The sequence below is a fragment of the Stegodyphus dumicola genome, chromosome 4 (genome assembly GCF_044657685.1).
Source record: "Stegodyphus dumicola isolate Sdum_Otavi_A_Nest chromosome 4, ASM4465768v1".
NCBI lineage: Eukaryota > Metazoa > Arthropoda > Arachnida > Araneae > Eresidae > Stegodyphus > Stegodyphus dumicola.
Window position 1 is genome coordinate 93,002,255 of NC_140771.1, and position 19,702 is coordinate 93,021,956.

The 19,702-nt window shown below is 35.4% G+C and overlaps 1 protein-coding gene across 1 annotated transcript in view; it reads right to left on the reverse strand.

Annotated features, from left to right (window-relative positions):
* Positions 1-19,702, reverse strand: part of LOC118188342 (cartilage oligomeric matrix protein-like) — a 1,186,180-nt gene that overhangs the window by 6,611 nt on the left and 1,159,867 nt on the right. The window contains exons 22-24 of the mRNA XM_085815229.1: positions 18,954-19,137; positions 14,460-14,557; positions 14,191-14,330 (exon numbers count right to left, since the gene is read on the reverse strand). Coding sequence (XP_085671355.1) covers positions 14,191-14,330; positions 14,460-14,557; positions 18,954-19,137 — 422 coding nt within the window. The remainder of the gene's footprint in view (positions 1-14,190; positions 14,331-14,459; positions 14,558-18,953; positions 19,138-19,702) is intronic.

Consider the following 19,702-nt stretch of genomic DNA (forward strand, 5'->3'; position numbering starts at 1 on the left):
ATACTTTAAAATGGAGTTTTGGTCATGCAACATATTTTTCAATAAAATTTTTCAAAACTGAATTTTTGTGCAGCCCTTATAGGGGAGCTTCAAAAAAAAAAAAGTTTTCTATGCATGATAAATTAAAATTTCTGCAAAATGTATTCAAATATTACTAGAAAATATTAATATCTCTCAATGGCAAAAAATTTTTAAGAAAGTGGTTTCATGAGGTCACACAAGTGAATTTTGGATTTAAAAATTATATATTCAAGTGCAAAATTAAGAGAATTTGCAAATTATTTTTACGAACGTTATTGAACCCAAGGTATTAATCATGCTCTTGTATAGACAAGGTATTTTGGAAGTAGAAAAGGTGAAAAATATGCAACGCCTTCGCTGGGAATCGAACCACGGACCTCTGGAATACGCGCCCAGCGTGCAGACCACCACACCACAAAGGCATGCCAAGAAGGTGGGAGCAATATCTTATACTCTATAGAATTATTCATATATTCAGAGTCAAATACATAAGTGTACTTATGCATGTCTGTGGATTACGTGGAGGGGTTTCCACACGAGGGGTTTCCAGCGATCTGTATGCTTGTACTCCTTCATCACATTTGGCGTGTTTCTTCCAAGAGTTAGTAAATTTTATAAGGTATTAGGTAAAATAAGTGGTCAAAAACCTATAGACGGCAGAATGGGATTGAGAATCGGTGGTGGTATATCGGAGGTAGGCCAGTCATATACGCAAGTGGCTGCAGAGCTCAGTGTAGCAGCTAATGTCGTTTGTTTGTAGAAATAGTCTCAAGATACTGGATTCATATCGAGAAAACCTGGAAAAGGCTGGTTAAGATCCGCAATGCCGAATGAGGATTGTTGTTGGGCACTTTCAGTTCGGTAGGACTGCTACAACTTTAAAGCTGTCATGTGAGCTGTATGCTGCTACTGGAACCCAAATTTCACGTTTTATCCGAAGGTTTCATGAGTTTAGTCTGAATTCCCTAAGACCCGCTGTTTGCGCTCTGCTCACTGCAGCATAAAGAGAGTACGTTAAACATAGACAACATATGCTTTAGACCAAAACTTCAGTGCAGAACCAAGCTTTTTTACAGATGAAATCATATTCAATTTGTACACTGATTTTTAGCGTACCTGTACTCTGGAACATCACAACATTCCTTTCTTGTAAGGAAAAAGGATCATTATCATGGTGGAAGTTTAATGGTTCAGGTAGGTATTTAATTTGGACAGCTGCAGACACCTGCATGCGTCTGACAAAGGCTTCCTGACTCTATGAGTTGTAGAGAAATCCTGTGTTCAACATTTCAAAGGAGCAGTTGATCTTGGGTTCCTCTTAACCGGTTAACTGTGACTGACGAGTATACACGTCATGGAGAGGCGGCATAATTTTGTGTATTGACGAGTATACTCGTCATGCGTATAAAGCAGCGTAACAACGCGCGTATACGATTTTGTGTATTGACGAGTATACTCGTCATGCGTATAAAGCAGTGTAAGCATCGCGGGTATAAAGCAACGTAATAGAAACAGAGAAAAGAAAAATCATAAAGAAACCGGAGCTAGTGATTGATTATAATAAAAACGTGGGTGGAGTGGATATGAGCGATGAAATTATCATAGCGTACTCCACAGCAAAAAAACGACTCAAAAAGTACTACAAAAAGATATTTCTCCATTTCTTAGGCATTATGTGTCTGAATGCATTCACATTATATAAAAAAAAAAAAAAAAAAAAAATGGAACATTATCGCGTATCAACTTTTTGCTCAAATTTATTGAAGACACTTTTGCAACGTATCCACTTGAAATAAATAAATCGACACAAACTCGGCCATTTAGACCTAATATAAGCCAGTTTGGCGAGAATCATGTTCCGGATTATATACCCGGAACATCGGGGAAAAAAAAAACCTACGCGAAGGTGTTCGCATTGCTACAAACGTAAGATCAGGAAGGAATCGCGTTACTGGTGCTCGATTTGCAAAGTCCCATTGTGTATAGTACTCTATATCTATTTCGCTGAATATCACTTCACAGCAGGGATTTAAATTCTTACTTTTATATGTATAATATTTCATTTAATTTATTGCGCTTTCAGTTTAATATGCATGTAATATATGCTTATGGTAACCAAATAAGTAAATATTAGTAATAATAAAATTTTCAATTCTATAAAATAAACCCATCTTTTTCATCCAATATCTTACCAGCGCAACTTACTCTGTGATAGACGAATATACTCGTCATGGCTCGATTCTGGCGATACAAAACGGTGCGCGCTCTTAAACGAGGACGCCACAGGTAACTGGTTAATGGATGACAAATGGACACAATGTAAAACGCATCCAAAGAGGGAAGCTCGTGCGATCTCTCAATACTCCGAATTCAGCTATGAACTAGCAACTGATGCTCTCTCTGATCTTTCATAGTTTTCCTCGCCGCCGAGAAATCTCTAGTACTTTCCATTTCTGAAAATTATTGAAAGGCATATATGGTTAAAGTTACATATTAGGGCCGGATACTGTTACTGTTACATACAGAAACCAATTACAGTTATGCAGGGATTTAACCAAAATTTCGCCAAGTAGTCGTAAAGTTTGGAGATTTTTTCCCAAATTTGTTGTCAAAACCATCATCAGCTTGGCGATATCTCTCATTTAGCAAGATAGCCATTTAACTCAATGTTAAATAGATTTGTCCTTAAAATCTTATTTTTCGCCACAGCATCGCTCTTTTGGACTTTTCATGTTACATTATACAAAAGGTACTACAATTTCACTAAAATTATATACAGGTATACAAAATTCGTAACATTGACGACTTCCTAAGAACTGCACGTTCTGAGCAGTGCAATCCATAGACAGGCAGCCATATTTAATGAAATCAATGCAATACTAAAACAATAATTTCAATAAATAACATAAAACAAATCAATAAATAAATGCACAAATAGGATCGTGGTCTTAGTATATTATTTACATTATATACATTATCGGAAGGACTAGCCTTGTCGTAATGAAAGACTTTAGGCTTATAATTTGCTGATTTACGGAGTCCTTTAGCCTGTTAAGAACTGTATAAAGACCTTCGGCAGGGTGACTGTACTTTAGGGAAAAGGCCTTGCCGTCGAAACAGATTCCATAACCACACCTTATCACATCCGTTGAATCGATGTCCTGTAGCTTTCATGTCTTCATCTTCTCCGTTGCAAAGTTGACTCGCTCTCGTGCAAAATCATGCATCTCTTTAAACCATGTCTGGAGAACTTGAATATACCCTTCGGGCGATGAGTGCGCATCCGGAGGGGGACCAAACAAAAGGATCACAAGGAAGACGAAGGTCCAGACCGAAGAGCATCTGAGATGGGGAATAGTCGGTAATCTGGTGGACAGCACTACGGTAGGCCATTAAGAACAGAGGTAACTTCTGATCTTACTTCTATTGGTTTCTGAAAACCCCTCCAGTTTAGATAAACACTTGTTCCATTACGCAACGACACGTTCTTGACCGTTTATTTGTTGGGGAGAACGAGCACCGAAACTCTTACTGCTCGCATCCGTGTCAAGAATAAATGGCTTGTTGAGCTGAGGATACGTCAGGATTGTCGCAGATGTTAAAGCTTCTTTCAGTTTAATTGGCTTCCTTCAAATTCTGAAGCATTTTCCTTCTTGAAAACGTTTCCTGACAACAAAATCATCCAGGTATATCAGACAAGCTACGATGTAAAAGTTTGCCAACATGTTCTCCATGAGACGTTCAAATGTCAAATGTTCCCCGCGCATTACATAATCCAAACGACATCATTTTGAGCTGGCGAAGTCCTTGTCTGGTAAATGCCGTCTTTTCTCAGACATCAGGATGCACTTCTACCTGCCACTATCCATTCTTCAAATCAATCGTGGAAAACCACTTGTTTCCAGAGAAAAGTGTTCAGAATGTTGTTAATTCTAGGAAGAAAGTGTCTTTCTTCGTAATGTCGTTCAACCGGCGATAGTCAACGCAAAATCTAGCAAAATCCGTCCTTCTTTCTGACCAGAACGGTGGGAGAACCCCAAAGACTAGCTGAAATCGCTTTTCTGCATGTCTTTTTGAAGTTTTTTCACCTCTTCCTGTTTGGCAGTTTGCAGACATCTTGGATGTTGCTTCATTGGTAGATGACCCCCTTCATCAATTCAGTGCTGTATCAGACTATTTTTACCTACGTTAGAAGATGAGCGGGAGAACATACCTCGAAGTTCTTGAATGACACGTTCTTCAGCATTTATCTCTTCATCGCTTGTACCCTTAGCAGTAACTCTGAGGTTAAGCTCTCCGAGGACACAGACTGTGGAAGACTGCTGCTTCATTTAACGCAGGGCCCACCAGCGGCCGAGCGGTAAAGTCGCTGAACACTGGTAGTTCGGTTCAAGGTTCGAATCCTGCGAACGGGCTGGCTGCATGGCTGTTTTCCTGGTTTTCTCCATGTGTAACGTGTATACGAGCCAGTTTCCCTTAAAAAGGTCCTCCCCGAAGGCATCCCTCCCCTTAGGCAGATAGCCCTAGTGTGCTTTGGCATAATTAAATACATCATTTAACGCAGGTTATTGGAGTATATGTTGCAACCAAGTCACCTTTTCTAGGAGTATATGTTGCAACCACTTCACCTTTCCTAATGACTGAGACACTAGGACAACTGAGAGACTGTATCTTTGTTTTTCTTCAGCTCTTTTTTCAGCTCACTCATAACAGAAAGGTGGGTCCACATCTGTCTTTCATTTCCTGTTTTTCTCTTTCTTCTTTTCTCTATTTTGTTTTTTGGAAGGGACGTTTGGTTATCAGCTAAGAAATTGTTGGAGTGATTTTCTGAAAGTCAGGGGTAATTTTATCAGTTAGCTTTTTAGTTTTTCACTAGAGCAGTTCTCTTTTTCGCTTTCGTTCAAAGAAGTTTTGTTAGCGCTACGTTTAATAGTTTTGAGTTGTAGACGTTCATTTAATTTTATTTTATAGTTTATAATTTTCAAAAAAAAATTGTAGATATAATATTAGTTTATTTTTTCGTTTATTTTTTAATATTATATTGTAGATATAATATTAGTTTATTTTTCAAATGGATAGGAAAGGCTGACCATTTCTGAAGCACTGAAAGTGCTACACGAATTGCTTTCAGATAGTGAATCTGATACGGATCCCGGTACATGTGCAAAACATGCAATATTGGGTTGTGCTTTTTTAAAGGTAGTGTCACTTTCTTCGAAAAGTACTACCATGAAAAAAATAAACGAAAGTGTAAATATGAAATGTAAATATCATATATCCAAGTTACTTTTTTTTCCATTCATACCCATGTAATCATCATATAACCCAAAAGAGCTTTTTCAGGGGGGTGTATAGTAGCAAGTATACCCGTCGCACACCCTGGGTAATGCTAAATCTGCTACGGTATTCCGAATCTAGTGTTTTTTAACCGTAGGCAAAATCTTTTACTCTTTTACGAGCTTCCCAGCAATGCTCGTTTCAGCACTCTTTCCGAAGCTCTATTCATTCATTGTCCCCGCTTCGGGCACATCCACAGAATTAAAACAATAAGTGCTATCTTCACAAAATTTTGCCTTTGTACTCCTCTAGGCCTGATTAGACTGCCTCCTTTTTTTTTGTCGAAATTTCAACTTTAAAATGTAGCGCCGGAAAGGGTTAACTAGTAAGCCTTGGGATGTTCTGCAGTTCCTTTGCACGTGGCCTTCACCTCCGTAGTTCCAGTACTTAATGGTCAGTTTGTTGGCACTTCTATTCTGCATCAAGGCACTGACTTGCCTGGCTAAAGCGTCTACACGAGCAGTTAGTTGATCCACTGGCTCCTGGACGTGAACAGTTCTAACATTTTACGGTTGGTTTCTTGTCACTAATATACCGTTTCAAGGCATGACAAGGATAGCTGCCTGGTTAAATCGTCTAGACGAGCATTGATCCAATGGCTTCTGGACTTTAGCAGCTCTGATTGGGTGGCAGTCTCTACGGGTTGCTTGCTGGGCTGCCTCGAACTTCATGGCATACACTAGAGCGTTTCTTAAATCCTTGATATCCGCCAGTCTCAGAGTTTTCTATATTTCAGAGTTTCGAATGCCACCAATGAAGTACTGCAGGGATAAGATTTTCCTTTTTTCCTGCTCGGGATTCCGAAAAAGCGAGATGAGACAGCTTTTCAACATCCGTGACAAGCTCTTGGGATGTTGCCGTGGGCTTCTGTTTGCGAGATTTTAACTGAAGCCTCCCAAAACCTTTTAAGCACTCGCCAAAGCGCACCTCCAAGGTGCCGGATAGAGCTTCCATGTTTATCTTCTGTATTTTTGGCAAAGTTTTGAGGATATCCGTTGCATCTGCTGTCAGATAAGCGCCGAATTGGCAGGCCTTAGCTTGGGAATTCCATCCATTTGTGTCCGCCAATATACAAAACAGATTCTTGCACACTTCTCAGGAGTTCTCTTCATCATATGCGGATAGAATTAGAGACTGACGAGAAGACATGGCTAGGAATTTAAAAGTGTCAGAATTGTTTGCTTCTGTAATTATGGTTTTCTTTAAGCTGTCAACTCCCTTAGCGACTGCAGCAGAAACTTTGTAATCAGTATGTTGTTCGACAGCAGAAACTCTTTCTTCAGTTTCTCCAGCTTTGTTTTCAACCGTGTTTATTCTGCCTTCCATACCTTCAAATTTGTTTTATATTATGACAGTAATTTCTCTTTTCATTTGTTTCATCTGCTTCAATCTTTCCTTGAATTGACTTGACGGCCCTTTCCGTCTTTTCTTAGCTCGCTTTCATCTTTTCTTTAAATGCAGCAAAGGCTGCCAACAGTTGTCTTAGTTTCTTCTTCATCACTCTTGTTATCGGCGTTCAACTCCACTCCTGAGACCAACAATTGCTGCGTGCGTACGGGTCGTAACGGATTGAATGCACACAGTACCAAAAGCAACACTTTACAGCTTTGGAACCTTCCACAAATGTACTACTACAGGTGATCTCAGCACCACACAGCACAATCAGTAGTTATCACTTCAAACTTCTAAGAATATTAAACACAGAATAATGCAAAGCGCATCTAAAGATCGTAGTTCGAAAGATTTCTCAACACTCTGAAATCAACTCTGAACTAAAAACTGATAACTGATGCCCTCTTCAGTCTTACATAGTTTTTCAGCAGCCGAGAAACTTTCAGTATCTCTCATATTTCGAAACTACTGGAAGGCATATACAATTACATAGGGCCGGATACAGTTAAAGTTACAGAAGCATCTGGGCCAATACAGCTATATAGAGACCAAACCAAAATTTTTCCAAATGATCACGAAGTTTGCCGACAAAATTAGTTGCTAAAACTATCGCCAGATTTGCGATATCTCGGCAATTTAGCAGGAGAGCCGTTTACCTCGATGTTAAATAGACTTGCTCTGTGATCTTATTTTTCTGGCAGAGCATCGCTATCTTTGGACTTTTCATGCTATATTATATTATACAAAAGGTTAATTTCAATAACATTATTTATATGCATACAAAATTCGTAACAATATATTCATAGTTAATTTCATTAAAAATCTGTCCATTAGTTTTTAGAAATTCGAATGAAGTGCAAATTTTCTTAATGTTGCACACGAGTATAGTAATCACATCCTGTATCTTATGATGAGATGTCCCCAAAGTTTCAAGTTTAGGTGGGCTTCGTACTTCATAAACCCGCTATCGTAAGGGCTGTGCAGATGTTAATTCAGTGCATTTTTCAAATTAAGGCTTCTAATAGCAACACCTTTTCTGGCCGATTCAGTAGATGGAAATGATTTGCCTTTCATTGGCTCTGAAAATTGTGATTTTCAGATCCAGAAACGTTCTTTCCTTATTTAAGTGAGATTTATAATAAAATAAAGAATATCATTTAAGAATTATTGCGAGCCGACAGTTTCAAACACTTAATCAAACAGAAAAATTCAGTTAAAGTCTGGCTTTGCTCAGTTTTTGAACGAATCTGTACTCCAAATAGAACCTCAAGTTAGGAAGTTCTAGCATTTTGTTGATCGCAGTATAGACCAAAAAATGGATAATAATGTACACTGCGAAAAAAAAGGGACATTTCTATGTCTCCCGTTCTACTGGGCCGATTGACGAAATTCAAATTGTGTTTTCCGTGTATCGAAAGAGCGACCTAGGATATATATTAGATTTGAATATAGCCATTGTTTTAACATAAGTATTTTGACACAAAATCGGACCTTTTTCTGAAATAACATTCTAATTGTTTCCATATTCCGACTCTACGATTCAAATTATGCCTAGATGTTAAATTTTGTAATTTTTTCCGGAGAAATTTAAATATTTATCTTGGCGAATTTTTTCAGTTTGCGTCGAGAATAATTCATTTGGCAAACTTTTTAATTTATAGCAACCTATTTTCCTTTCCCTTATTTCTTTGTGTAGGAGCTGGGAAAAGAGTCACCGTTCATACTTTCAAATAAAAAGTGCGTACACCACATTTTCGATATTATCGCTTCAAAACGCCAAACTTCAAAACGCGCCAAAATGTAAATTCACGCATATCTTAGGACATTTTGAATAAAAAACTAATTTTTTGCAGGTATGCTTAGAAATACATCTACTTTAAGACGGTGGCAAAAACTGTATACGTTATAATTCAAAATTTATAAAAATTACGTAAAGGTACAAATTTTAAAAATAAATTATAAAAAAATTAGCGAATTTCATTTGGAATGAACCTAAATTTCGAAATATGAAAGGAAGACTCAATTAAAAAAAGAGATATTAATAAATATACATCAAACTCAATTAACACTGAGGAGCTAAAATTCTGGGAGCTAATTTTTTGAAAACTACTCGTGGGATTTTTACAAAACTTGGCAGTTTGGCATAATTTGAGTCGTAGAATCGAAATATGGAAGAAAAGAAAAAAAAAAAAAAAAAAAAAAAGGCATATAATTTAGAAAAAAAACGACTTTGTGTCAAAATACCTATATTAGAATAATGCTATATATAAATCCAATACATATCCTATGTCGCGCTTTCAAGACATGGAAAAACGCAATTTAAATTTCGTCAATCCCGCTAGTAGAACAGGAGATATAGAACTGTCCCCTTTTTTTTTTTTTTAGTCCAAAGGGGCTTTGTCCCTGAAGGACTATTTCTTTCGTTTCGCGATTTTGCGTTGAAAACCTTTTAAGACTGCATCACATTGTAGAGACATTACGTATTTTTGGAAAGCAAGAAAGATGAAAGATTAAGAACTCCTTCGCCGGGAATCGAACCACGGACCTCTGGAATACCGGCCCAGCGTGCAGAACCATTACATCACGAAGGCACGCTAGTAAAGCGGGAGAAATACCTTATATACTCCCCTTTTTAAAGGGCGACTGGGGTTTTTAGGTGACTCAGTCGCCAAATCCTGGGTGTGGAGAAACCTCATCCAACACCCTTTTTAGTTCGGATGCCACTGTAGAGACATTACGAATTTTTGGAAAACAGGAAAGATGAAAAATTAACAACTCCTTCGCCGGGAATCGAACCACGGACCTCTGGAATACCGGCTCATCGTGCAGAACAACTACACCACGAAGGCACGCTAGTAAAGCGGGAAAAATACCTTATAACTTTTCAAATAGTTGCCACCAAATACTATCGCCCTGTATTATATTTGACGAAATTAAATAATGAAGAATCTGCATAAATGTATGTATGTTTCTTGCATTGTGATAAAACAATCGCACCTAGAGCCATCCAATTTTGAATAACCGAACTAAACTGCCAGTGTTCAGCGGTCTTATCCAGGATTGAGTGGGTCATACACATACAAAGAACATTTAAAAAATATAGGGAAATAATCTGTTTTTTAATTTTTTTAACTATTAAACTTGAATATGACATTTTAAAACTGAGTTTTGAATAATTTGAATAACCTGAATATTTTGAATAATTTATGCATTCGTATTTTGAGAATTTGAAGCAAAATTCTCAAAATATGAATATACAAGTGATTCTAAATCTTGTGAAAACTTAAAAAAAAAATTCTAACATATTTACTAAGCAGCTAATATCAAATTTTAGTCCATGAAAAAATATGTAATCATCAAGCCTTTTCCCCCCCGAAGTGATCAGTGTGCCTGCCTTTGCTGATACAGCGGTATGTACGAAATAAATGGTCCACAAGTCCGCCAGTGTTTAATGATCGACCAGAGCCAAAGCGTCTGTAATACAGTTGCGAAGATCTGGATATTAGCATCGGGAGAAGTTAAAAGACAGCCCCCTTCCTCCATCCCCCCCAAAAAAAGACCAAATGGTATGAAATAAAGAGATTGTGGTGGTTACCACATTATCGAGCCATGTCATTGTCCTGCAAGTCATATTCACCCTTAGTGGCAAATTATAATTAAAGTGACCTTGAAAATGAACTCTTTGAGCCAGATTTTTGGCAGATGTATTCGCAAATGATCTTTCTGAAACCAAATTGGATAGCTGTTTGATTGGAATAGATAAACACATTGCTTTCATTATGCCATCAAACACCTTGTCATCATGTCCAAGTAAATCCTGCAATGGCGTATTATCTACCGTACTAGCAAGGATGGACACATTACTAGCAACAAGCTACCGTACTAACAATACTAGTGTTTATGGAATATATATAAAAAAAAAAAAAGAACTTAACGAGTTTACCTGAATTTTAGTGTGATAAAATTTGGTATCGATTGCATAAGTTATTTGATTTGAGTTTTATAAAATGTTTCACGGACTTAGAATAGTATTGTATTGTTCGACTTAAAACTTTATCAGGTTCATCGGCTAAAGCATACTGCACATATGCGCACACAGCTGTGTAACATCTTTATAGAGCATACTATTACATTTAATGTTATTGGAATTCTAACTCAAAGCTTAAATTTTAATTTATTTATGGGATTAATATTCTCTAACATTTACACAAAAGCAACGTTTCAGATAAAGATGTAAGGAAAGATAATCCCGCTGTACTAAGGAAACACATTAAAGTAAAATTTCAGCAAAAATAAATTGAACCAACTCCTAATAATAAGATTAAGCAACTCTGAAAAATGACGTGCATAGATTCATAAATTAGTTTAAAATAAAATAAAATTCAAAATTCCTTTAACAAAGCAAGCGAATACTTTGAAATTAATCTAGTTTAATTATAACTATTATATTTGGCTAATAATAAGAATATAGCACAATTTTATACAAGAAAGCAAGTTTATTTTGTTCCATGTTTATTATTATTATAATTTTATTGTTAAAAAATTGGTTAACTTAGTGCAGAATACATTTTTGAGAGTTTGTAGGTTAGATTTTCGAAAGTATGAAGCTTAGCAGAGACCGATTAACAAAATAGAATTGCTGGGGTATTATTAAGCCCCTCTATTTTTTCCCCTATACAATACGTATTATCAATGGTACAATAGGTATGCGAATTATAAAAAGTATTTCATGTAAAATTTCAATATATATTCATTTAAAATTATTTGAACAAAAAATATATTTCAGCTGTTTGTAGCTTTCGTTTCCACGGTTTTAGTACTCAATGTGATGCATAAAATATAAACTAATATATTTTGAACAAAATTCCTGTTTTTGAAGATAGCACTTTTTATCTTTAAAGTTATCTTAACTAACACTTTAAGTTAATCTTTAAGGTTAATTTAAAGATTTAAGTTAGCGAGACAACAGTCCATTCTTGAAGAAAGTCATAAAAAGCTGAAATAAAAGTTTAAAATTTTTTTATTACATTTTTACCTTTCAAATCTGGAATTGAAAAAAATACATAATATTTTGCATATTTTAAATGATATAGGAAGATATTGTTGCGTTTTTTTTCTTTCTTCTGACAACAGTTGTTACGTTCGTACGGGGTTCGTATGGATTTGGAGTGAATAACGACGACACTTGATGAAGTATCGAAACACACTTTATTTAACCAATATTAATCAGGACAGCTCCAAAAACACTTTTTACAGTCGTTGAAAATCTACTATAAACACGCTGGAGCAATCAGCCACGCAGCCTTCACACTGTCAGGCAATAACGGTGGAGACAGCTTCACTGCAAAGCACCAGAGTACAGCTTCCGACTCTGTTTGGTCGTTCTCGGAACACCACGTACTCTCGAGATTCTCCACGCGATGCACTCGACGACCAACCCGGCGCTAGACTTCGAGACACTCACTCAATGACTGACTATCAGCTCGCTAGACGAGGCACACACACTCTCGATACTAACTCGCACTCCAGACGAGGCACTCTGACTCGCCCTCTGGATGAGGCACACACTGACTGACTGACTGCGGACCAGCAGGGTTTATATAGCTTTCGGCTTGTGTTCGGGAACATTCTGGGCTGAACCGGTAAGAATTCGTTCCAGAAGGTTCTCCAACCGTTCATGGTATATCACCAATTTTGTCGCCAAATGTCACCAAATGGTCGATTTCTCGCCAAATGTGGCAACCCTAAAACTGCTTTGCGGGGAAGCCATCTTACCGCGCCTGTACATTTCGTAACAATATATATAGATATAGATATATATATATATTAAATGATATAGGAATGATGTAGAGGTCTGAAACACATGCTCCATCTGCCCTTGCTTAAATCAAGCCTTGGATTTGCGCATTCTGTTCTTAAACTGTAATGAAAATTATAGACTGAATAATTTAGACTGCATAATTTTATAATATTAATTATAGAATACGTAAGTTTTCTCACGATTACTCCAAATTTAGTTGAATAACCATGAGTCTGACTACTATCATACTACTGAACCATGAGTCTAACTACTACTATAATCAGTCTGACTATTATAGTAGTACTTTTATATATTGTTTTTTAAATTTAAATCTTTCATATTCGATTAACGGGTTGCTATTTTCTTTCTTTTTTTTTCCCAAAGGGGGTTAGACCCAAACGGCTATTAGTCTGAAAACGGCATTTTGCGACGTTTCACTTTCTGCGTTGGTTCACTTTTCAAACTGTTGCCTCCAAATATTATCGCCATGTATTATATTTAAAAAAATCTAAATAATGAAGAATCTGCATGAATGCATGAATATTTATCCTATTGACAACGGTTCCCAAACAACGGTACCTATAGAGTCATAAAATTTTGAATAACGCAGTCCTCCAATCGAACATGGGCACTGCGAAGCCCGAGTTTTGATTTTGTTTCATTATCTATTTCAAATTTTGTAAAACTTTCACGAATTTTTGATTAACAGACTCAACGATTTTAAAGGAGCTATGGCAAAACTGTACGGAACAAAAAATTTTATCTCCAGCACGCGAGACTGTGTATCGGAAATTCAAAAGATATGATGTTTTTAAATATTTTGTAATATTGCTGTTGAATTGAATTTTATGTGGTTTAAGTTTGAAGAACATGGATATTTAATAAATAAATGTAGCACTTAAAACGTGAAAAAAGGCTCTATTGAGCGTTATATAAAATCTGATTTTTTTTTTTTTTTTCTTTTTTTTTTTTTTCGTGTGTGTGTGTGTGTGTGTGTCTTTCGTCAGTATAAGTATTCATACATCAGACATTTGTTGTTTGTGCAATATGCAATATTTCGCATTTCCGCCGCTGAAGCCACAGATGCGAATTTAAATACATCTGCTGCTGTATTAATAATCTAGTACGATATTTAATAGCAATTTCTCTTCACGTCACCAATAACCTATCCTCCTTTAATGTTGAACATAAAAATTTTTCTTTCTTTTCAAGCTCCGATATTCATCGCTATTATTTTCTGTTGCGGTATGTCAGACTAGATCTGTTCAATTTTTAAAAACAGAAATGCAGAATGGAGCGCTCTACATGCAGTATATTTGCTATCAATAGTTTCAAACACCAGCGTTTCAAACAATTTCCTAAAATTTAATTTAGCAGTTATTAATGGATCCCTGAACGGAGAATAATTTATTCAAAATAGCCTGACTAATCTTACACCAAAATATGAAGGTGACAACATGAAAGTGACAGTCTTTCCATTGATTTGCGAAACAGTCTGTATTTGAATTGGATGGATCTTAGTTCATTCACGCGGATGACATGTTTTAATAATTCGCACTACTCATTGATAATATATTTACCAGATGACTGATTACAAGTCATGAAGTCTTCCCATAATTTACAACTGTAATTCCACTTACCGTTACATCTGTAGACTAGATCTGACCAGATAATTGACTCTTGTGAGAAGCAGAATACACCCAGCCTTCCACCTTTAAGCTTGTTGTCAAATATGTTTCCAGAATCAGCAACCATATTTTCGCCTTCAAAAATACGAAGTCTAAGGAAAGAAATGCATATACAATTAAAGCTAGGTTAATTTTTAAAGTGCTTAAATATTTATTCAATAATATTTATTTAAACTCTGCCGTTATTACAAATCAGTGATTGTTTTGGATGATTTATTTACCTTATTAGACCTATCTGTGGTCTGTGCAAAAGCAGCCAACGGTATGCCACTTTCTCTTTCCAACCCACATTTCTAGGATCTTTCCATAGTAATTTCACCTATAAATAAAGAAAAATATATTTGAATGTCCTTAAATTTTATTCTGTTGTTAACGTTCTTCAGTAAAACATGTTTGATTAACGTTAGAAAATCTTAAAATTTTACTGTGTTGTTAAATGTTTTTAGTTAAACATGCTTTTATTCGTATGCGCGAATAAGAACATAATTAAAAAAGTAAAAATAGACTGCTCATAATGTTTTGGCTGATCAGTGTCTTATTCTCGTTATTTACTTAAAGAAAAATATTCGGCACTTAAGAAACATTTCTCATTCATGATATCTGTTATGGAAAGTATGTGTATTTGCGGACATCTTTCATTGCTTATTATCTTTTCCGATTTTCGTGATGGGATTGCTTGTTTAGACTCCTAGCATTAGCTAAAAAGCTCACGAATGATCATTTGTGGACGCATTTGTAGCTATCATTGGCCAACATCTTAAGCATTGGTAACAATACGATCTTGTCACTTCTCACCCAATACTAATTGAGAACAATACATAGGTGAGTAGAAATAGAAATTGAAGACTCGTATTCCTCTTTCTGTACCGTCAACCTCCTTTTCGTCTTCTTCATGTAACTAATTCAAAGTTTCTTTATTTTGTAAAGATTTTGCAGTCGCAAACACCTGTGATAACTCGAGGCTCAAATCTACTACCTCCTTTGGCCTGGAAGCAGCCTTCATTCATCACCTTGGCAGTTCTCATGGAATTTTAGGGCTTCAAACACAAATGCATTTATTAACATGGCGTATAACATTTTGCATGGCATGTACTCTTCATGTGTTTTAAAATATAAGATGACTTTTGAATGGGAACATACTAAGGCCACCTACCTATATTATGCGTGTTATATAAACGCGCTTGAAGCTTAAATAAGATTTCATCTGTTACTTCAATCAAAGTCTCATAATAATGTTTCGTTGCCTTTTCGACTTTTCTGTAAATTGACTAATTTATAAAAAATTAGTCTAGATTTAGATATCCTGCGGGATATTAGCAATGTAGCATAATACTGAAACTTTCCGACCTTCCCTCTCCTAAAGGGACTATAATAAAGGAAGAGGCTGTATAGCAGATTAATTAAATCTCATCATAAAAAAAGCTAATTAAGCATTTGCCTCTCGTCCTCCACCCGCTTTGTTCGAAAATTTCCTGGAATCTAACGTTCCGAAGGCGATTAAAAGTAATCGAATTCCTTTCGAAGTTTTAGTATCCAGGATATTTTCTTAATGATAAAAAGCAAGCATGACGCAAATGAGTTTTTTATGGAACCTTTTTTCAGTCTAATGTTGGGAGATTCTTTTGAAATATGGAACAATGATGAGTCTCATGAATGAATTACAGCTTTAATATGCTTTGTGATTAAGGCCAAGTAATTGATCTAGTCTGAGATGCGATTCATAACTACACATTAGGAACATTTTACGGTTACTGTGCTTTCATTGCCCGCAGGAAGCCTACATTAAGCTTAGAGTGCTTTCACGATCCACAAATATCCTTATGACTTTTATGATGGGTATTTCTTGCTGGCATTGTTAAGCTAAATCTATTACTTCTGAAATTTATTAGAATAAATTCAGCAAACATTTCTGCGAAAAGTAGCGAAATGGTAGAAAGTAAGCTGCAGTAATAATTAATACAACATCAAAAAAAAAAAAAAAAAAAAAAAAGATATATCCTAATTACAACAAATAGATTCTTAAAAAACAGCAATATAGGGCATTTAATACACTTTCAAAGCTAGGAACGTGAAAAAACAAAGGTGCCCTTCCTGATCCTCCCCACTGATCTTACAATTTGCTAGCTAGACACGATGATTATAACAATTCGACACATAGATGAGGAAAATGCAATGATTCATTATGACATTATCACCCTGAGTCAAAATAATTCCATCATTCTTTCATCGGTAGTAAATTTTATTATAGTCTAGGATCAAAGAAAAATAATGCTAGAAGTATAAAAACAAATTTCTCACAAACAGCTGAGTATATAAATATGATTGAAATGGCGAAAGATTTGATGGATACGGAGTAAAGATCTGAGTGGGAAATTTCCGAGTGTCTGGATCGAGAAAATTGAGTTCTGCGCTGCTAAGAAATTTCGATTTCCTGGGATGCATGATTGTACAACGGTTGGACTTGAATTCCTTGCTTTCGTAGTAAGGAAAGAAAGATGCATACAGTGAAAAATGCATCTTACAATACAGAATTGCAGCAGCCACTGCTCTGTAACTTAATTATTCAGCTAATTTAGAACAAGATTGGATACACATTCTGATGCCTTTCAAGGCAAACGGAACATATGTTGATATATACTAAACGAAGAAAGTAATTTACATAGCATTTTAACATCTGAATCATTTCGGTTACTTAAGAGTTTTCAGGTAATATATTTTTATAACTTTATTATATGTTTTCAATGATATTTTATTAATAACAACCTTAAAAATTCATTTTTTATTTATCAGCAACGATCCTTGGAATTTAATTTTTATTATTAAATATTGCAATGAAAGAAAGCATTACAAAGTTAAAGAACATTACTCACTTTTAACAAGATAATGCTGCATAATTTATGACTTTGCAGAATTGTAATTTTTAAAACTAGGATAATTAAGTCATTAGTCTTCTATATTCCGTAGAACGCTGAAATGCCATGCTAGCTTCTAGAGCTTTTGCAAATCAAAACAAAAATTCGAAAGAAATTTTTGATGCACCACTTAGAATCCAAAATTAAACAGCTGTCTATTGTTGTCGTAGCAAATATCAATTGTCTAGTCTAATCAGAAAAGCCCACGAAGTTTATCATGGCAAGGACTGTAAGACTGGCATGTTGTTGGCATCAGCTTTGAACACCATATAGTTGAAAGTAAGACTTTGCTCAGTTCCGTCGCAGTTAAGGGGGACAACACCCCTTCGAAGGATCCAAGAGTCTCCCACTCCTCATCATTTTACTTAATTAATAATCAATTAAGTACTTTAATGCATCTACCTTTGAACTTAAGAAATACTGTAAAGTATGCAACTATAATTTTCGACTCAATTTCACCTTCCTGCCATTGAAACAGGGAGATTACAAAGTAATTGCATTATAAGTAGACTTCCCGGTTTTAACCGGGACTATCTCGGTTCGATAATGTTGCCCTGCGTCCAGTTTGACATGTTTTCTCGGTTGTTTGGCAAAATTTTAAAAGTGACGAATATAAAGAAGCAAAAACAGTGCAGCCTCGTGTGAAAAGACGATTTTGCAATTAAAATATTCCCTATGTTACACGTACAGTTCCCAGTTTACATATTTTGCATCTAAGTGCTTTTAATGTCGTCTAGATGTTTTCTTTACATTGAACTATGGGGAAAAACGTTTTGGTGAAGCAAAAATTTTCTTTTTTTTTGGGGGGGGGGAGATTAAACTAGAATGAAGCGGTTCTCAACCTTTTGACTAACGCGTGCCATCTAAACAAAAATTGAAAAACTTTAGTACCACCACTACAAAGTACTACTACCCCCACCACTCTTGAACAAAGCTCAGATCGCATAAATTTAGAAAAAACGCAGAGAAACGTTAGAGAAAAAACGCAATCAGGACGTTGGGGTTTTAATTTTTGAAATTAATAGTTACAAATACTTTACTTCTTTGAGTTCCACCTATTTTTTTTTCTCTTGCGTACCACTGGTTGAGAACTTCTGCAATAGTGAATTAACATGGTCTGAAACTGAAGCTTCAGATGAAAACTATAAATGAAACTGTCGCAAATAATACAATAAACTTGGATCAACTTTTGGATGAAGTAGTTATTGCAAAAGGTTTTTTGGTCACTAAATTATGAAATTTGGAAAAATAAAGTTTGTGAAGAAAAATGGGAACAATTTTGAAGTAATTTAAAAGAGAAAAATATTTCATTACACAATCTTGCTCAAATAACAAAATACATTTTGAGCATGCCAGGAACATCAGCACCAGTCGGAAGAGTATTTTCAATAGTCAATATCATACGGACTGAAGAAAGAGGTAGAAGAACTGAATAAACAGTAAAAGCCTTAGAAAGCTGAAAATTAACAGTGAATGTAAAATTGCAGCGAAATTTTTGATGCCATTTAACAATAACAAAGAATTTTTAAAGAAAGTTCACACTAGTGATAAATACTAAGCTTCTTTATCATACGATTTGCTCACTTGAGTTATTAATTGGCATATTTACTGTTGCTTAATAACTGATGTTTTCTGTTGTTATTGTTCTTTATTTAGGTTTTTCAATAATAGTTACTTATCCTAGTGGATTTTATTTCCTGTTGTGAGTATTGTCTCGAAACTGTATCGGTTTGAGCAAAAACTATCATAAGACTAATTATAAAGATACTTTCAATTCTATCTCATAGAATGTAACAATCTTACCTGTTTGTCTGTATCGCCGGTGTGCCAAAGAGAATTTCTTAACATTTGACCAGGGCCAGTTTCGGATGTGACCAGTTTCAACTGAATTCCAGGTTCAGCTACTGCCCGGAAAGGAGTTGCTTGCCAGTATGTCTGAGTGCTTTTCTTCCACATTACGACGTAAAAATTTGAGTTGTCTTGGTAGCTAAAAAAAAATTGTCACTAATAAACAATGTTAAATAACAGAGTGAAATTACTTACGTTTCATTTAATTTTAATCAATTCAACTTTGCTTATTCTTAGCTGAATAAGCAAAGTTAAATTGCATGCATTTGCGCTGAGAAAAACATTGAATCGAATTCTCTTTCTTGGGTGGAAGGGCGTGTAATCTATGGATTTCAGATTTCTAGGATACAAAATAATCTAACTTTTGGGTTTCTAGCTCCTATGTATTTGTTCAAGAAAACATTTTGCATGCAAATTCTATGCAAGCCCCACAGCTGCCCTCAGACAAAATGGATAACAGTGGATTTGGTTTCTAAAAGGTTCTTTCTGTGCATTTAGGAAAAATTTTTTTAACGAATAAAAGAAAATAAATTATTGAAGTGTTTAGCTAGCATTACTAGTAACTTATTGATAATTGTGAGATATAATGGAAGTTCGATATATGCTATTTTTCGAAATGAGAAATTATAGTTATACTTCTATAAAACTATGAAATAATTTAATTTCATTGAACGAAAATTCGAAAATGACATAAATTTTAAAAG